The sequence below is a fragment of the Caretta caretta genome, chromosome 1 (genome assembly GCF_965140235.1).
Source record: "Caretta caretta isolate rCarCar2 chromosome 1, rCarCar1.hap1, whole genome shotgun sequence".
In the NCBI taxonomy this organism is placed as follows: Eukaryota; Metazoa; Chordata; order Testudines; family Cheloniidae; genus Caretta; species Caretta caretta.
Window position 1 is genome coordinate 64,070,836 of NC_134206.1, and position 16,688 is coordinate 64,087,523.

The 16,688-nt window shown below is 38.9% G+C and overlaps 1 protein-coding gene across 1 annotated transcript in view; it reads right to left on the reverse strand.

The window, feature by feature from the left end:
* WBP4 (WW domain binding protein 4) overlaps window positions 1-16,688 on the reverse strand; it is a 46,071-nt gene that overhangs the window by 2,432 nt on the left and 26,951 nt on the right. Inside the window, exons 8-13 of the mRNA XM_048851490.2 lie at window positions 16,058-16,224; window positions 14,744-14,955; window positions 7,077-12,600; window positions 6,478-6,524; window positions 4,259-4,337; window positions 3,007-3,170 (exon numbers count right to left, since the gene is read on the reverse strand). Of these exons, the coding sequence (XP_048707447.2) occupies window positions 12,393-12,600; window positions 14,744-14,955; window positions 16,058-16,224 (587 nt within the window). The 3' untranslated portion in view covers window positions 3,007-3,170; window positions 4,259-4,337; window positions 6,478-6,524; window positions 7,077-12,392. The remainder of the gene's footprint in view (window positions 1-3,006; window positions 3,171-4,258; window positions 4,338-6,477; window positions 6,525-7,076; window positions 12,601-14,743; window positions 14,956-16,057; window positions 16,225-16,688) is intronic.

Below are 16,688 nucleotides of genomic sequence, written 5' to 3' on the forward strand. Positions count from 1 at the left end.
CCTACATTCCTTGTTCCTAGATGTATTCATTTACATTTAGCCATATTAAAATGCATATTGTTTGCCCCCCACTTACCAAGTGATTCAGATCACTTTAAAACAGTGACTTGTCCTCTTCATTATTTACCACTCCCCCAATTTTTGTGCCATCTACAAACTTTATCAGTTATGATATTATGTTTTCTTCCAGGTCATGGACAAAAATATTAATAGCATAGGGCCAAGAACCAAACCCTGCAGGACCACACTGAAAACAGAACCCCTTGATGATGATTCCTTGTCTAGAGTTACATTTTGAGACTTATTAGTTTTTAATCCATTTAATGTGTGCCATGGTAATTTTATATCATTCTAGTTTTTAATCAAAATGCCATGTGTTACTAAGTCAACCACATTACCGAAGTCTGAGTATATTTCATCAATACTATTAACTTTATCAACCAAACTTGTAATCTCACCAAAAAAAAGTATCAAGTTTTTGACAGGATCTATTTTCCATAAACCCATATTGCATTAATTACATTACCCTCCTCTAATTCTTTATTAATTGAGTCCCATATCAGTCGCACCACTATCTTGCCCGGCGCTGATATCAGGCTAATAGTCCTATAATTATCTTCCCACTTTCACTCCTGTTGATTCACAGATCTTCACTCTCTCTTGTGAATCTAAAAGCAAAATACCTATTTCTGAAGTCTCTGGTTCTGGTCTTTGGGTTATTCAGTCTGCTGTTGTATTTCAGTCCCAGTGAAATGCACCATAACAAAGCTAATCAAATTCTAAATATCCATCCAAAACTTCTATTTGTTCACTTTTTATTTCCTATCCCTCTCTTTTCCTTTCTGCCTCTTTCTCTTTCCGCCACTCTTCTCTCCTAGGTATCTGAAAGTTAGTACGATGATGCACTGCTATGGTGAACATACTAGACCAGATTAAGTGCCACTGAGACAGAGACCTATGTTGGGTTTATAGTCAGCTGTGTGTTCTCTTCCCCAGCTAGAAGCTCTGTTGGCTGTTGTGCAGATGGGGACTATAGACCTGTCTTGTCACCATCTTTTCTTACCTGTTTTGGAGCAGGTGGGGTTGTGTCTAGTTATGGGCAGTAGCAGGGAGCAGTTCTTGCACCCAGAATTTCAGAGACTGCCTGGGGGAAGGAATTGTTGGTGCAACAGGAGACACTTGCAGCCTCAAGCAAGGGCCAGACACAAACTGCCTCATTTGAGATTGTTTGAATTAACATACAATACAAAAGGGGTCATAGCACTCAATATTACAGAGGGATCCAGGAAGGTGGCCTTAGCAATAAGGATTATTTCAGTGACTGCAAAAATCTAATATATTGAAAATATCCACCAAATTGCTTTGTGTGGCTAGTTGACTGGACAGGGATTAGAGGTCATCTCAACAGTTTGCTTAATATCTGATTCATCCATGGGTGTGTAAGAATACAAAGCTAGCGATATTGTATTTGTACATGGTTATGCTTTAACCTCTTTTGGGCAGGCACCCTGTTATTTGTCTGGCACAGTTTACCTCCTATTCAGCAATAAGCACATTTAGATTGCTACAGAAACAATAATAAAGGTGGAGAAATGAATAATAAATAACTTTAAAGAGAGGAATTTGTTCATGCTGCACACAACTCAACTGTCTCATCTGTACGCTGAGAACATTTCTATCTCCTCTTGGACATGCCGAAGTTTTGCTGCTACAATTCTAACAAACTTTAATGAATATTTTGACATTGTGTCTGTATCAAAGTATGAACTCCACTTTGTATTATGTATTGAACATATCTATACTTATTGGTGGGCAGCCTATTTACTGCATACCATACAGCTGCCCTACCTGGAAAAGGTAATGGATACCTCATTGAAGAACTATCACTGAGAAGCTATCAAGGCTGCTGTCTAAAGTGACTGAATTTTATTATATCAACTACTGGTCCTACCCAGGGTTCAAGTTTTTTCTACACAGGCGGGGCAAGCATGACTGGGGGAGGGAGCTGGATCTTCCCCGTGGAACATATGGCACAGGAGCGACTTACTTCAGAGCAATGTTTGCTCTGTGCTGGAGGACTGACCATTGCCACATGTAAGAAGGACGTGACGGAGAAAGACTGCAGGAGGAACTCTACCCAGCCTCAAACACTGCTGACAAACCTGGGACTCACAGACGCTGTAAGATCAAACCGGGGGAGGGTGTGTTTCGGCAGTTATCTTGTTTTCAAAAATCTGTAAGTCTTGAGTAGAATCATAGAATATCAGGGTTGGAAGGGACCTCAGGAGGTCATCTAGTCCAACCCCCTGCTCAAAGCAGGACCAATCCCCAATTTTTGCCCCAGTTCCCTAAATGGCCCCCTCAAGGATTGAACTCACAACCCTGGGTTTAGCAGGCCAATGCTCAAACCACCAAGCTATCCCTCCCCGCGTAGGTTAAGTGTAAAGTGACTCTGATTAAGAAATTCCTTTGCTAAGTCTGTGTTTCTAGCGTTCTTGCCAATCTGTCCCAGCAAATGGATTAAAATAGAAGCTCAGAGTGACCACAGCATAGGTGGGATTCTGGGGGACCATGTGTGGGGAGGGGACTGAGAGGTCTGACGCTGGTTTCAGGATTTAGGGCAGCTGGGCGTCAGTCTGCCACATGCTGAAGAAGGGTGCCAGATGAGATCTGAACCTGAGTGTGTGCTCTTTAGTCCCAGAACTAGAAACAGTGACGAGACTCTACCCAGACAGAGTTAGCTTGGAAGCACATGGGACCCAACAAGTGGGTTTACTTGCAACAGACTGCTGACCATACAGAAGAATAGTGGGTCAGGTTGTGACAAGTATCATATAAACATTTCTTTTGAATGAGATAAAAAAAATAGGAATAAGCTAAAAGTAGCCCCATAGGTCAGGGCTATCTTAACTGTAGGATGTGGATGAAAGTATAAAATGATTAATACAACTATTTATTTGAAAGGATGAGGGACTTTGCACTCCTCTCTCAGCTTGAGCTACTTACCAGCATTCCAGCATTTTCTGTGCTTGAGTCTTCTTCTCTGTGCTAGCTGAGTGAAACTGGGTTATTTCTGCTCTGCTGAATCCCAGCTCATTAGCAACAATTGTCCACTCAAAACCCAGCTGCTTACCCAGTTCTTGTACTGATTTCAGGTTAATCACAGCATCCTAGTAGTCAAACAAATTCACATTGTTTAACGTATTGAACGCAAAACTAAAAATTGAGGAAAACTAGCTAGTGGGTAGTACTGCTGAAAATGATTTGGGGGGTATAATGGATCACAAATTGAATATGAGTCAACAATGTGATGCAGTTGTGAAAAAAGCTAATATCATTCTAGCGTATATTAACAGGAGTGTCATATGGAAGACATGTGAGGTAACTGTCCCACTCTACTTGGCAGTGGTGAGGCCTCAGCTGGAGTACTGTGTCCAATTCTGAGTGCCACACTTTAAAAAAGATGTGGACATTCTGGAGACAGTCTGGAGGAGAGGAACAAAAACTATAAAAGGTTTAGAAAACCTGATCTATGAGGGAAGGTTAATGAAACTGGGCAGGTTTAGTCTTGAGAAAAGACGACTGAGGGGGGACCTAATAACAGTCTTCAAATATATTAAAGGCTATTATAAAGAGGATGGTGATCAATTGTTTTTCATGTCCACTGAAAACGGGCAAGAAATAATCAAATTTGCAGCAAGGGAGATTTAGGTTAAACATTAGAAAAAACTTTCCAACTGTCAGGGTAGTTAAGTACTGGGATAGGCCTCCAAAAGGGGCTGTGGAATCTCCATCATTGGAGGTTTTCAAGAACAATGCGATGGACTAGATGGTCTCGATATCCTTTCCTGCATTACATTTCTATGATCCTATGACATATACGTATTGAAGTAAAGAATGGATCATCTTTTTGTTATGTGTACAGTGCCTAGCACAGTGGGGTCCTGGTCCATGACTAGTGTTCCTATGTGTAACCACACAAATAACAGTAATAAAAAGCCTGGAGGGATTTATATACACATAATATATCGGCAAATAGATGTGCACAAATACTACATATTTGGTGGTGGTACATATTTGATAAAAGGTGGAATCATGCAGTAAAATGCATTTATAATGCAGCTTTGGATATGTCTACACTGGAGCTGGAGGCATAATTTTGGCTTCTTTGAAACACTTCCGGAGAATATGCCATGCGACAAAAACAAACAAATAAAACCACCCCTTTATCTGAAGATTAAGTGTACATTTTGTTTACCTCTTGGGCTTTATTTGGCATTTTTAATGTAGATTCCACTTGAACATCTGGCAAAACTTCTTTACTTTCTATGTAGCAGCTATCATTGGGATGGCAATAAGAAAGATAAGTATTTTCAACTAGATATAATGCAATAGTATTTTTCACAGAAATTATATTTCACAAATTACTTTCCAAAAGTATCAATACTAATAGTTCTTACATGCCTATGGCATTTACTGTTTAAACAGCATCAGCTCCTCTAACTGCCCTGGAAAAGCCAAGAGATGCAAATGAGCAGTAGATAATACTCCACAGGTCCTGTCACAGAGGGGTGTCAATTCTTCTGGGCTCTCTTTATTGCTGTTGAAATCCAGGTCTGTCCTGAACTGTGATGGGGAAAATCAAGGGGAATGCATTGTGGAGGAGGCCATGGTGTCAAAACCTAAGGGTGCCTTCATGCAGGCTACTGGCCCATCTGATGGCTCAGGGATACTTCTCAGGTGAAAGCTGATCAGCTGTTCACCCCATCAGATCTGGGCAGGAAATAAGAGACGGCAGAGTCCTTTTCTTGTGCCCACGTTTCCTGACCTTGCTGTTCCACCACCTCTTTACAGCTCTAATGGAACACTGTGATTTTCTGAGCCAGGTCCCCCAACATTTCATTGATACTAAATGCTTGAGATGATACATGAAAATTAAAACCAAAACAAACGCTGCTGTCCACATACTTATGCATGTGCAAATTAGAGCCCAGTACGAAATCAACGTGAACATGTAATACGACTATACATTCGTTTTTATGCACATTCCCTATTTTTGGTTGTGTGCGAACAGGCACTTTCCCACACTGCTCTGCGCGCTATATGGAGTCCAAACTGACCTTTCCTGGGGTTTGGCTTTACTGACAGAAATCAATTAACAATAAGATCACAGAAAATCCTGCTTAAGCTGTCTCCCCTCAGCCCACTCCCTGGAACCTCTGTTCCACAGAGTCACTCCCGTTTCCTTTGTATCTATGTTGGAATAATGAGGCATACGCCTCAATGACTCAGCTTTCTCAGCAGGGTCAACACATGCTAACAGGTTGAGGATGTTTTAGGCAAATGCTGCCAGTTTATTACCGTGTGCATATCGGGAGCATAGTTTTGAAAATGTAGCTCCTCGTACACAGCTTTTCTCTGTGGTTTACATCCCAGCAGGCAGAGGCAGAACACTTCTTTCAGTAGGCTGAGAATTCATAAAGGGAATCTTTCATGAGGATACGTTGTCCAGAGCCTCTGGCTGCTGTGTCGGGTATTCCCATGTCCATATTTTAATGAAACATGAATTTTAATCATTCTGATCCTATTTCCTTCTTCCCCTGACTTCTAGAACAGGACAATATTCCTTTTCAGAGGAACAGCCGTGTTAGTCTGTATTCGCAAAAAGAAAAGGAGTACTTGTGGCACCTTAGAGACTAACCAATTTATTTGAGCATGAGCTTTCGTGAGCTACAGCTCACTTCATCAGATGTATACATCTGATGAAGTGAGCTGTAGCTCACGAAAGCTCATGCTCAAATAAATTGGTATACATCTGATGAAGTGAGCTGTAGCTCACGAAAGCTCATGCTCAAATAAATTGGTTAGTCTCTAAGGTGCCACAAGTACTCCTTTTCTTTTTGCGAATATTCCTTTTGTAGCCTAGCAACATATTCCTAAATGAATCAGCAGGAATCGCTGTAAGATGTGCTAAAGTCTATGACTTCTCATGTGTCTAAGTATGACAGTACTTTCACAGCATTGCTAAATTATATATACATTTCTGATGTGCATGGGTTAAACATAAGTTTAGGAAGAAATACTAGAAAAACCAGTAAGCATAACAGAGTGATGGGCAAGACAGTGGAAATACAGATTTTTTTTCTAGACCAGTATAAAAATATCACTCTTAATAAAAATTCAGCCTTCATTTAGTCACTTGTAAAATAGATCAGCAAAGTTCTCAGTGATCCTGCAGCTATGAATGAATTCAGTCACTTGGAAAACCAACAAGTTATTCTTATTAACCATATTACAAAAATGAAGCTTGTTTCTTTGACTTAAGTCTCTGTTAATCAGTGTCTTTAGTATTTTTAGGATTATGAATGTTTACTGAAGTAGAAATAAATACAGTTAATTCCCAGAAATAGCCTCCCCCCTCCCCAATCACGATAAACCAAATTTCATAACCAGCAAAACTGTTCGCTTGGCCATTACCTTATTTTTTCTGTCCTCCTTATGCAGCTGAACAGTGGCTCTGCTTTCTGGAAAAGAAATTCCCAAACAAGTTTACAACAGGATTTTCTTGTTCAAAGAAACTTGATGAAAATATTTGCTTGTATTACCCACCTTTTTAAAAATCTTAACCTTAATGTTTCTAAGTTGTTTCTCACCCAGATCAATAACTGTGAAGACCACTTTATGATAATCTGTTAAATGAAAAACAGCCTTTCCGATATATACTTTGGATGTTGCTAAGTAGTAACTACAACAAACCCCAACTGCATTCTGTTAAAAATTTAAAAATTAACAATTTTAACCCAAGGTCATTTGTTACTTGTGACTGTTGCACTGGGTAAAGCAATTTCTATTAATTGCTGAACGCACTACTGGAAGACGCTCAGATACTATGGTGATGAACATGGTATAAGAACTTAGATAGAACAGAATTTCATATAAACAGTTCTGTAGTAACACACTTCTTTTAGTTTATATTTACCATTATCCTCAGATTTAATGGAAGATGTGTGTCTAAATCTCTTATGCTGCCTTAAAAATCTTTAACAATATGAATAAGAGTATCAGCAATTGCTTACCTCTTAATCTTTATTCAGCATTTTCAGGTCTGCTCCACTTCAGCAGCTGGCAATTTCTGTACTTGGAATGGAGGAGTTATAAAATGAGAATGGTCAGTTGGCCTGGCAAATAATGAATTTAAAAAAAAACAAACACGTAATTTCTAACAGTTCTATTGTTCCCCACTGTGTATCCATTTAAACACTTGACTGCAAATAAACTGTAAAGCTGGCATGTATAATTTTGGCACATACAAAAAACATTATTATAGAGACTATTTCTACACTGACAAGTACAAATTTGATACCAGTTTGATTTGATACAAGTTTCATACCATTTTCTGGAAATTGTGATTGGCAACTACATGTGTCAACTCCAATTTGTTGAGGTTACTACTTTATTTACAATACAATATTACTTTATTTTGTATAGCAACTTTCATACAAACTATATCCCAAAATGTTTTACACAGCTAGGTTATATAATCACAGAAAGAAATAATACAATTCAAACATTAAAGAGCAGGTAGAGGGAAAGAGGAATTATGAGGTAGATACAAGGGAGCAGACAAAGAGTTTGAGATAGAAACACAGGAAGGCAGATGGCAGGAGCTATAAAGGTGAAGGCTCTTTACCAACTGTAATGAGACTGTGTGAAAGGACACAGGGGCAGTGAGTCTAATGGAAGAAATGGGTATGGGAGCAGATGTGCTAAGACAGACCAAGTCCATGTCAGGTTTTAAACGTAAGGAGTCACATTGTGGGGTAAATCCATAGTAACGCCTTCGATTTTAGTGAACTTCAAAGATTAACTGCAATTAAGTTATTTTGGATTTATACCAGCGTAACTAACTGAGTTAAATTTGTCTCAAGGAGGGAAATTGTGAACTGGATCAAAGAGTACCTTGAAATCAATCCTGAAATGACTAGAAAGTTGTTTGTAAATACATGTAATTTGGTTGTGCTTCTTGTATTCATGAGGCAGGCCTGGCAGGAGCATACTGCATCTGCTGGAGTCTGAAGAGCTGGGAACTATAACAGTCAAGCTGAGAGGAAATGAAGGCATCAGTGGGTATTTTCCAGTAGTAAGGGTTAGGGTAAAGATGTACATTGGTATTGTGGCATATTTGGTGGTGCATATATTTGCACAAATGGGAGACACTGGAGAAGACAGTTCTAGGTCAAGGGTGACACCAATTATTTAAATAATGGTAGCAAAGGGCAGGTGCTTAGTTGAAAGAGGAAATAAAGGAGATTCTCCCTTTCTTAGAAGCCAAATAATATTAAAATGTGGTCCCTCAAAATTACTTTTACAGAATAAAATGGAGACTTGAAGACTCATGGGGTTAGTGAGAATTTAAAAAAATAAAATTAATTAAAATTAAAAAAAATTTTAATCAGTTTGAATCTAACTCAGGTTGTGACCAGAGGTAGATTTGACCAAATCCCTAAATCTGAACAGTATAATTGGATTTGAGTTTGCAGGGCCATAATGTGTCAAATACAAACAGTGAACACAACTACTGCTCAAAATGGAAAAGTGTGGATTTCAAACAAATTGAGGTGTTCAGACCTCAGGGTGTAGACTCAAACTCCTGTCAGCTAGTCACAAAGTGAAAAGTCGGTGGTCTCAGTGCAGTTCCTGGCAGACAAGTTTCCACATCAAGCCAAACCACAAATAAATAGTGTTATGTTAACATCTAAAGACCCCAACCAAGATCAGGCCCTATTGTGCTAGGCACTGTATAAATATATAGTAAGAGACAGTCCTAGTCCGAAAAGCTTATTGTCTAACTAGACTAAGCAGACAAAAGGTGGAAAGGGAAATAAAAATACAGTAGTGAATGGTCTTTCTTAAGGTCACAGAGCCAGACAGTAGCAAAACCTGGGTCTGAAATCAGATCTCCTGAGTCCCATTCCAGTGCTGTGGATATTGGATCACAGCACCTTTCTCTTTCTACAATAATCATTGCTGCACAATAGTGCTAATAGAGTGCATGACTCTGTACAAACCAAGGAAGATATGGTTCCTGCCCCAAGGAGCTTACAATCTAGGCAGATAAACAATACAATTCAGATACAAAATGTACCGGGAGATGAGAAAACTGACTGATCAGAAAACACCGCAGGTTTCTTTTTAAACATAAAACATTTCTTTGACAAATTAACATTAATAGGACTTGCTAAAGAAGTGCAATTTAAAAAAGGATTAGAACTACAGAGCATAACTAGTTACCATAAAATCCCCTCGGGTGCTGAGTGCCAAAGGCATGAGAGTTTGGGAAGAGAGGTGATCAGCGCATATGTAGTAAATATGCCCTGGAGTATCAGTATCCCTAGCTAATTCTTAGATGAGGTAAAACTTCTGTATGTGATCAGAAAATATTTAGTTTAGGTATGCAACAGGAAATAGCTGCCAAAATGCTGGAGCATGGTCCAAAGGCAACAATGCCTATCTAAATATGAAGCTTCTCATGCTTCGCCAGAAGCTGGGAATGGGCGACAGGGGATGGATCACTTTCTGATTTCCTGTTCTGTTAGTTTCCTTTGGGGCACCTGGCATTGGTCACTGTCGGAAGACAGGATACTGGGTTATATGGACCTTTGGTCTGACCCAGTATGGCCATTCTGATGTTCTTAGAGCCCAGATTACACTTTAAAAAGACACAATACCGACAATAATTATGAATGTGCTTTTTGGGAAGGAATGCATTAAATGATGCATTTCAGATGAAGTAGAAAGTAAGTTTTAGAAACCACACTTACTATCATACAAATGTGCCTAATGAAAGTGGCCATACTGATCCTAATCCAACTTTACCGTGACTCTCACCTCATGTTGGCTTAGTTTGTAAATTTTACTTCTGATGGAACAATTTGTGAATTTTTAATAAGTTATGGGGTAGAGGCTTTTCAACTTGTCTTCTTTAGTAGCCATTACATACAAAATCAGAAGAACCACCAGGGAGAAAAGAGACTGTCAGTGGTGAATAAAGAAAACCTCTGATCCTTTTTCACACTAAAAAAACCAAGTGTTTGGATTTTTTAAAAGATTTATCTATTAAACTCAGCATATTGAAATGTCTTTGATTTTTGGTTGCCTTTTTTCAGGAGCAAGGAACAAAAGTTCTAACCATTTTAACTTCTCATTTTAAGATTTTTTTGTTTAAACAACATACAGCTATAGTTAGACATTTTCTACATAATCACACCAATTCAGGTGTTCTAGGCCACTGCCTCCATAGTACTTTTCCTTATTGGTCATGTGAGCGATGAATAAATGTAACCATTACTTGACCTATGACCACAAGACCATTCAGAACATCCTGAAAAGTTGCTCCTATGTGGGCTGGTCTCTGAGTGGACACTAAACAGCTCCTTGAAATTTCTCACAGCGTGGCAGGTACCACAATAAACAAACACAAGCAGCACACAAGGGGCTGAATCTGTAATCATTTAATTCCTCTCTGCATCCACAGAAAATATCACAGAGCTCAAAAAAAAAAAAAAAAATCACACTCCCTATTGTAATTTACAGTCAAGGTCCCCAATCCTGCACTCTTTGGGTTTGTCTACACATCCCTGCCGTACAAACTTGTTTGAAAGAGGCTAAGTTAACGTGAGCTGGGTATCTCCTAATTCATGCCAGCAGAATTCACACAGGGAAGTGACAGCACAACACGCTACTGCATGCTGCAATTCATACCCCCTGTAGGCTGAACTGCAGGGCCACAAAGACATTGCCATTCCTCAAGTAAAATGCCCATTGAATCAATGGGTGTTTTGCCAGAGTAAAGAAATGCAGGGGGCAAGCACTTATAAGGTACATCACATTGTATCGGGGCCCAGAAATACTTCATAGCTTGTACGCTTGCTCTATAATTGTCTGAGACTCTCTCTAATGAGGTACTCATGATTTTAAAAGTGGCATCACTACACATTATGAACCCACAGTAACTCTTCATTAGAAAGTCCATGAGCACCCAGTGGATCACAGCCAACAATCTGGGAAGCACGATGTATAGCCATCTTCTTTTGCAGTCTGTGGACCTTTGAAGATGCTAAACACAGACCACGCTATCATCTGAAAAAATAGAAATCAACTCCATTTGTGAATTTTAGAACACTAACCTTAAGAAAGTGTTTAATCATTTACGTCATGGACTCCAAGCTGCAGCTTTCTGTGACAGTCCTGCAATCAATTATGTCCATCATCCTTCTGTTTTCCTCTCCCAACATACGTCCACATGTTGGGATCACTATATACTTGGTCCCTTCCGGATTCTATGATCAGTAATCTGGCACTGTGTAGCTAGGCAGTGCACTCATCTGAACAATTCACACAAGCAACAGCCACTAAAATAGTGTCGTGCATTGGAGCATGACTCCAACTTTGAAGGACTTGTTCATGAAACTAGTGTGTGACCATTCCTGACTTGCAAGGAAACAGACAAAGAAAACATGGAGAGAAGAAAGAAAATAAATGTTCCTCCAAATAACTGGAGAAAAAATCATGGACACACAAATATATAGTAAAAAACACAATGGGGAAGATACCATAGAAAGAGGTGTGACACAGAGATGGGACTTACCATGGTATCATGAAAAACAGATCAATCAGAACAAGGTTTGAATCTCTGTATACTTGCAATATATTTATCATGTATGTACAGTATTGCTTTCCATGAATCCAAGTTAGAAAACTTGACTGAGATTTTCAAAAGTTTTTAAACTCGCTTTTGAAATAAATGGCATCTGTGTGGCTCACTCCCCTACCTTTCTTTTGAAAATCTCAAGCTATGCTTGCGGTGGGTTGCACTTGCATCACCTTCAATTTTGTAACCATTAAATCAAAGCATATTTGCTGGAAGGCCACTCTGCTTATACCATATTGGGTCTTAATTCTACTTTCTAGTACATGGGTACTAGTGGACTGCCACTTATCCACTCCTTGTGTTCACACACATGCTCTGTACCATATTTCTCTAAGTTATGCATGAATGTATTCCTATATATCTAGGAGAGGAATCAAAATCTTATATATTATATTGTATTTTAAGTAGCACACACTGAGCAAATTGAATTCAGATAACAGGGTTAAATAAAAAATAAATGCATTTACACCACTGCATAAATTGTGCAATTATCCGTTCAGAAAACAAAATATAATCACATTAACATAAAAATAAAAAATTTATTACAATCCATGGTCAATACATTTTTGAATACCATAAATTCTTAATTTCTAACCAACATTTTCTCAAAAAAAGCTTGTTTAAAATAGTAACTTTTGACCCTCGCTAGTTTAAACAGCATCTACAATGCTTTGTTAAATTATTACTGATCAGTTGGTCTTCGTCGTAAATTTCTTGATTTTCCATTTTCAAATTTTCTCTTTTTGAAGATCGGCACCTCTTCTGTCAGGTCTCCAAGGGAGGTGACTGTTTTTTCTTTAAATATCATTTTTGCATCCTCTGGAACCTGGAGCACTGGCAGAGGGAGATAGTCACTCTCTGTACTGGGAAGCTCTAAGTCCACTTTTTCACTAGGAGAGGAGATAAAAAAAAATAATGGCTAGATGACAGAACAAGAATGGCACCACAGATGGCAGACAGCACTTTTATTTTCATAGCGGCCTGACAAAATTGTTAGGAAATTTTATAATCTTGGCACAAGTTTACTTGCCCATCCTCATCATGACCATGATAATCTGGCATTAAAATAAATATTGTATTTTCCCTGGGTGAGCTGGCAAATAGCAAACTAAAGCCCCAATCCTGCAAACACTCAAGCATGTAAGTATTTTGCTCATGTAATTCCTAGAACAGTCAACATTGTTATTCATGTGTAAAGTTAAGCAGGTGCTTAAGTGTTTGCAGGATCAACATCAAAGGGCACAATCTTTTGGTACATGATTAGGGAGTTTTGCCAATGTACACAGGATCAGGTCACATGAGCTTGACTTTGAACAGTGGACAAGCAGCTACACCCACCATTGAAGTCAACCAGAGCTGCAGGTAACCAGCAGTCCTCAGGATAAGACCTTAAACCTAACAACTAAGAAATATAAAGGTTTGAGTTGCAATCATCAGCTGCCACTGTTTCTGTATTGTTCCACACAGTTCCAGCTTTCCCCACTAAACTGTAAGCCCTTGGAGACAAAAAAACTGTAATTAGTTTGGTACAGCTTTCCTGCTGCACAGCCTCAAAGATGTTATATCCATAATAAATAAGGCTACAATTTAGTCCCAGGTATTTTTAGTAAGAGTCATGGACAGGTCATGGGCAATAAACAAAAAACCACAGCCCGTGACCTGTCTATGACTTGTGCTATATACCCCTGACTAAATCTTAGCTAGCGGGTGAGGAGGGGGTTATTCTCTGGTAGGTAGGGGTGGGCCGCTGCTCTAGGGAGATGGGGGGGATGCTGCTCTGGCGATGGGGGACCTGGGGCCAGCAGCACCAACTGCTGGGGGCCACCGAGCAGCTGCTGCTTTGGCTGCCCCCAGGGCCTCCCACCTGCCACTGCTTCTGTTGTCCCTGGGGCCAGCTGCCTGGGGCCACCCAAGCAGCAGTCAGTGCTGCTGGCTCTGGGGGCCACTCCAGCAGTGCTGGTGCAGCTGGCTACGGAGCCGCTCCAGCACCAGCAGGTGTGGCTGTCCCCAGGACCATCTAAGCAGCTGGCCCCCAGGTCACTGCAGAAGTCACGGAGAATGCATGCATGCATGCATAAATAACTGTCATTACACTAAAAAAAAAAAAAAAAAAAAAAAAATCAGAAGAGTCACTTTATTCCATGGGCTCTGTCATAACAGGATTAAAAAGAACCCAGTAGTCTTGACTCCCAATTGCCTTGCTCTAAGTACCAAATTCCCATATGTTTGAGGATGACACAAGCAATTTGTAGCAACTAGTAAATCTGTTTACTACTAATATTGAAAGATATTTTTGTACTAATAATAAGTGACTATTTTTACTCTAGTAAAATGCACTATTTTAATTCATTTATAAAAAGATCATATGGGAAACTCAAACAACAGCAGCTATCTGAAAAGCTCAAGCTCCATTTCTAGCTGCCTGTGGAGAAGCAACATGGGAAGGCTCGACCATGTCCTCCAATACATGAGTCCACATGGTCATGTTTTAGCTAATGAATGTGTAAGCAAGCAGAATAACTGATTTTACTAGTTATGTAGCAATCCGTGTAGCAGGATTTAACCTATAATTTACAGAGAGAGAGAGAGAGAGAGTTCAACAAGCATCATCTGCTTCTCTGATCAAATATTACTCAATTTTAGGAAATATATACACAGAGCCAAATTTTTAAAGGTGAAAAAATTGTATGCATGCCAATTTGCATTCACACCCAGAATGCGACCTACAAAACTACACTTAAAAATCTGGCCCATGGCATCTGAATGCTAAATCCATTGAAAACCACCATCACCAGCAATTTGGTAAATTTACCCTGTGATTATAATGAACTTCAGCATTAAAAAAGAATGAAAATTACTTTTTAAATACTCACCATGGGTAAAATCCTTAAATCTTTACTCAGGCTCAACTCCCATTGACTTGAGTGTTAATATTGCCCGAGTGAGGAATTCAGGTTTTGGCCCTATAGATAGGGCTCTGGAACAGCAAGGTGACAGACATCTTATAAATACTTATGGTAAATGGACACTTACTATGGGTCTTCCTTTTCTGTAACTTCCTCCCAGTTACCATAAGGGTTTGTCTTTTTAGATACATTGTGGGAGGTAGCTTGTGGAACTGACGGGGCCTCATCCTGAGCAACATCAGTTTCTTGTTTAACTTCCTGCCACTCTCCATAAGGGCTTATCTTTTTAACTTTTGGGGGTTTCTCTTCCTCTGTTTCGTCATCGCTGTCTCTTTTCATCTAAGGAGGAAAACACCCCACTTTCAGCAAAAATGCCGAAATGAAACAACAGAATATTGCTCTTTTTCACATCTATTATTTATACTTCTCAACCAAGGAAAACCAAAAGCAATAAAGAAACAATATTTTAGTAGAATTTTAATATTTTTTGCCACAAGCGTCTTACTTCATTCAGAAAGAGACAGTCATTCAATACACACACAAGAAAAACAATCATTAGAACAAGCCATAGTTAAAAGTTCCCATCTCACACAGCTGAAAATGAGTGGAGTACCACATAGAAATTTGTTTTGTAAATGTGTATCTCATATATATATATATATATATATATATATATATATATGCTTTTAATTCTTTTTTTAATTAAATGTTCTTTGCATACTTTCTTATGGATAACATTTGGTAGAACTTTGACTAGTTTTGCACACAGTGGGGAAGAAAATTGGAATAATACCTTAAAGCATTTGTATCTGGGTATTTTCACATTTTAAATGAAAACAGTATCTTGGGAAGCCCAAGTTGCTGTTTCTGGACTCAAAATAAAAGGCACTGGAAAAATTTTATCTACCCACACCTAAAATTACAGCCCTCATTGTGAACTTTAGTATGAAGACATAACATCTAGTTTTGACACTACCTTTATCCTACCGTTGGTCTTGACAGACAATTAATGGGAAAGCCTGTAAGTGTCAAATTTTCAGACAACAGCCATGATCTTGTGGTGTCCCACTGTAAGCAGATACCTTTGAAGAATATGGGCCAAAAATTTTGTAGCCCTATATTGAAGTCAATATCAATCTGAGGATCATCTACTTGGGAGGCCAATGCCCTTCCTTGGAAACCATGAGCACCTCTAGCTACATCCAAGTCACCTACATTGAAGAGTCTACCTTCCATGGTGTAACAGGGCTGCTGATGTGCCAATAGATGACCAGTTATTTATTTTGCTTTTCAAGCACTATGAAGTGCTAATTCTTACCGACGTCAATAAGGTTTAACCTAACTACAATAAATATAGACACCCAGAAAGATGAAATCACTTTATTCCGGAACATTAATATTGTACATAAAGTAAATCTGATGGAAAAAAACAACAACTTACCTTTAAGTGTGTTTTTGGCTTTTGTACCTCACTTTTATTACCACCCATCTCAGCATCTGATTCAGATCTCTTTGAATCTACTGTGGTATGTTCTTCAGGATGATTGTCATCTTTATTGCTCTCATACGAAGGTGAAACAAAACCATCAGGCTTCTTCCACGTTGATACTGTTCAACATATTTGGACAGTCACATTATTCATGTTTTAATTCTGACCTTACACGAGCTCCACTTTGACAACATTAGCCTTAAGCAGTACCATGTGCTCGATGTGAAAAATGCAGTAAAGAATTTAGCATATGCCCTTCCACTTTTCTTTTTTTCTCGTGTTTTCTTTCTAGACTTCTCAAAATTACTTTTTCAATGTTTTATTTTTAAACACAAGTTTCATGACAGTTCCACTCAACTTATGACAAGACTTGCTGTATCCTGTCCTCTACTATGCATTTGTTCTATTCCTTAAAGTAGAAATACTTCAATTAAACCTGTCCAACCTACTATAAATTATTTACTTTTCATAACATTATTTCTCCTTTCAGATTGGATAATTTAACTATAACAACCCTAATAATGGGTTAGGATTCTTTGGCATGTAACTGTGAACATAATGAACACAGCTATAACACACTGTT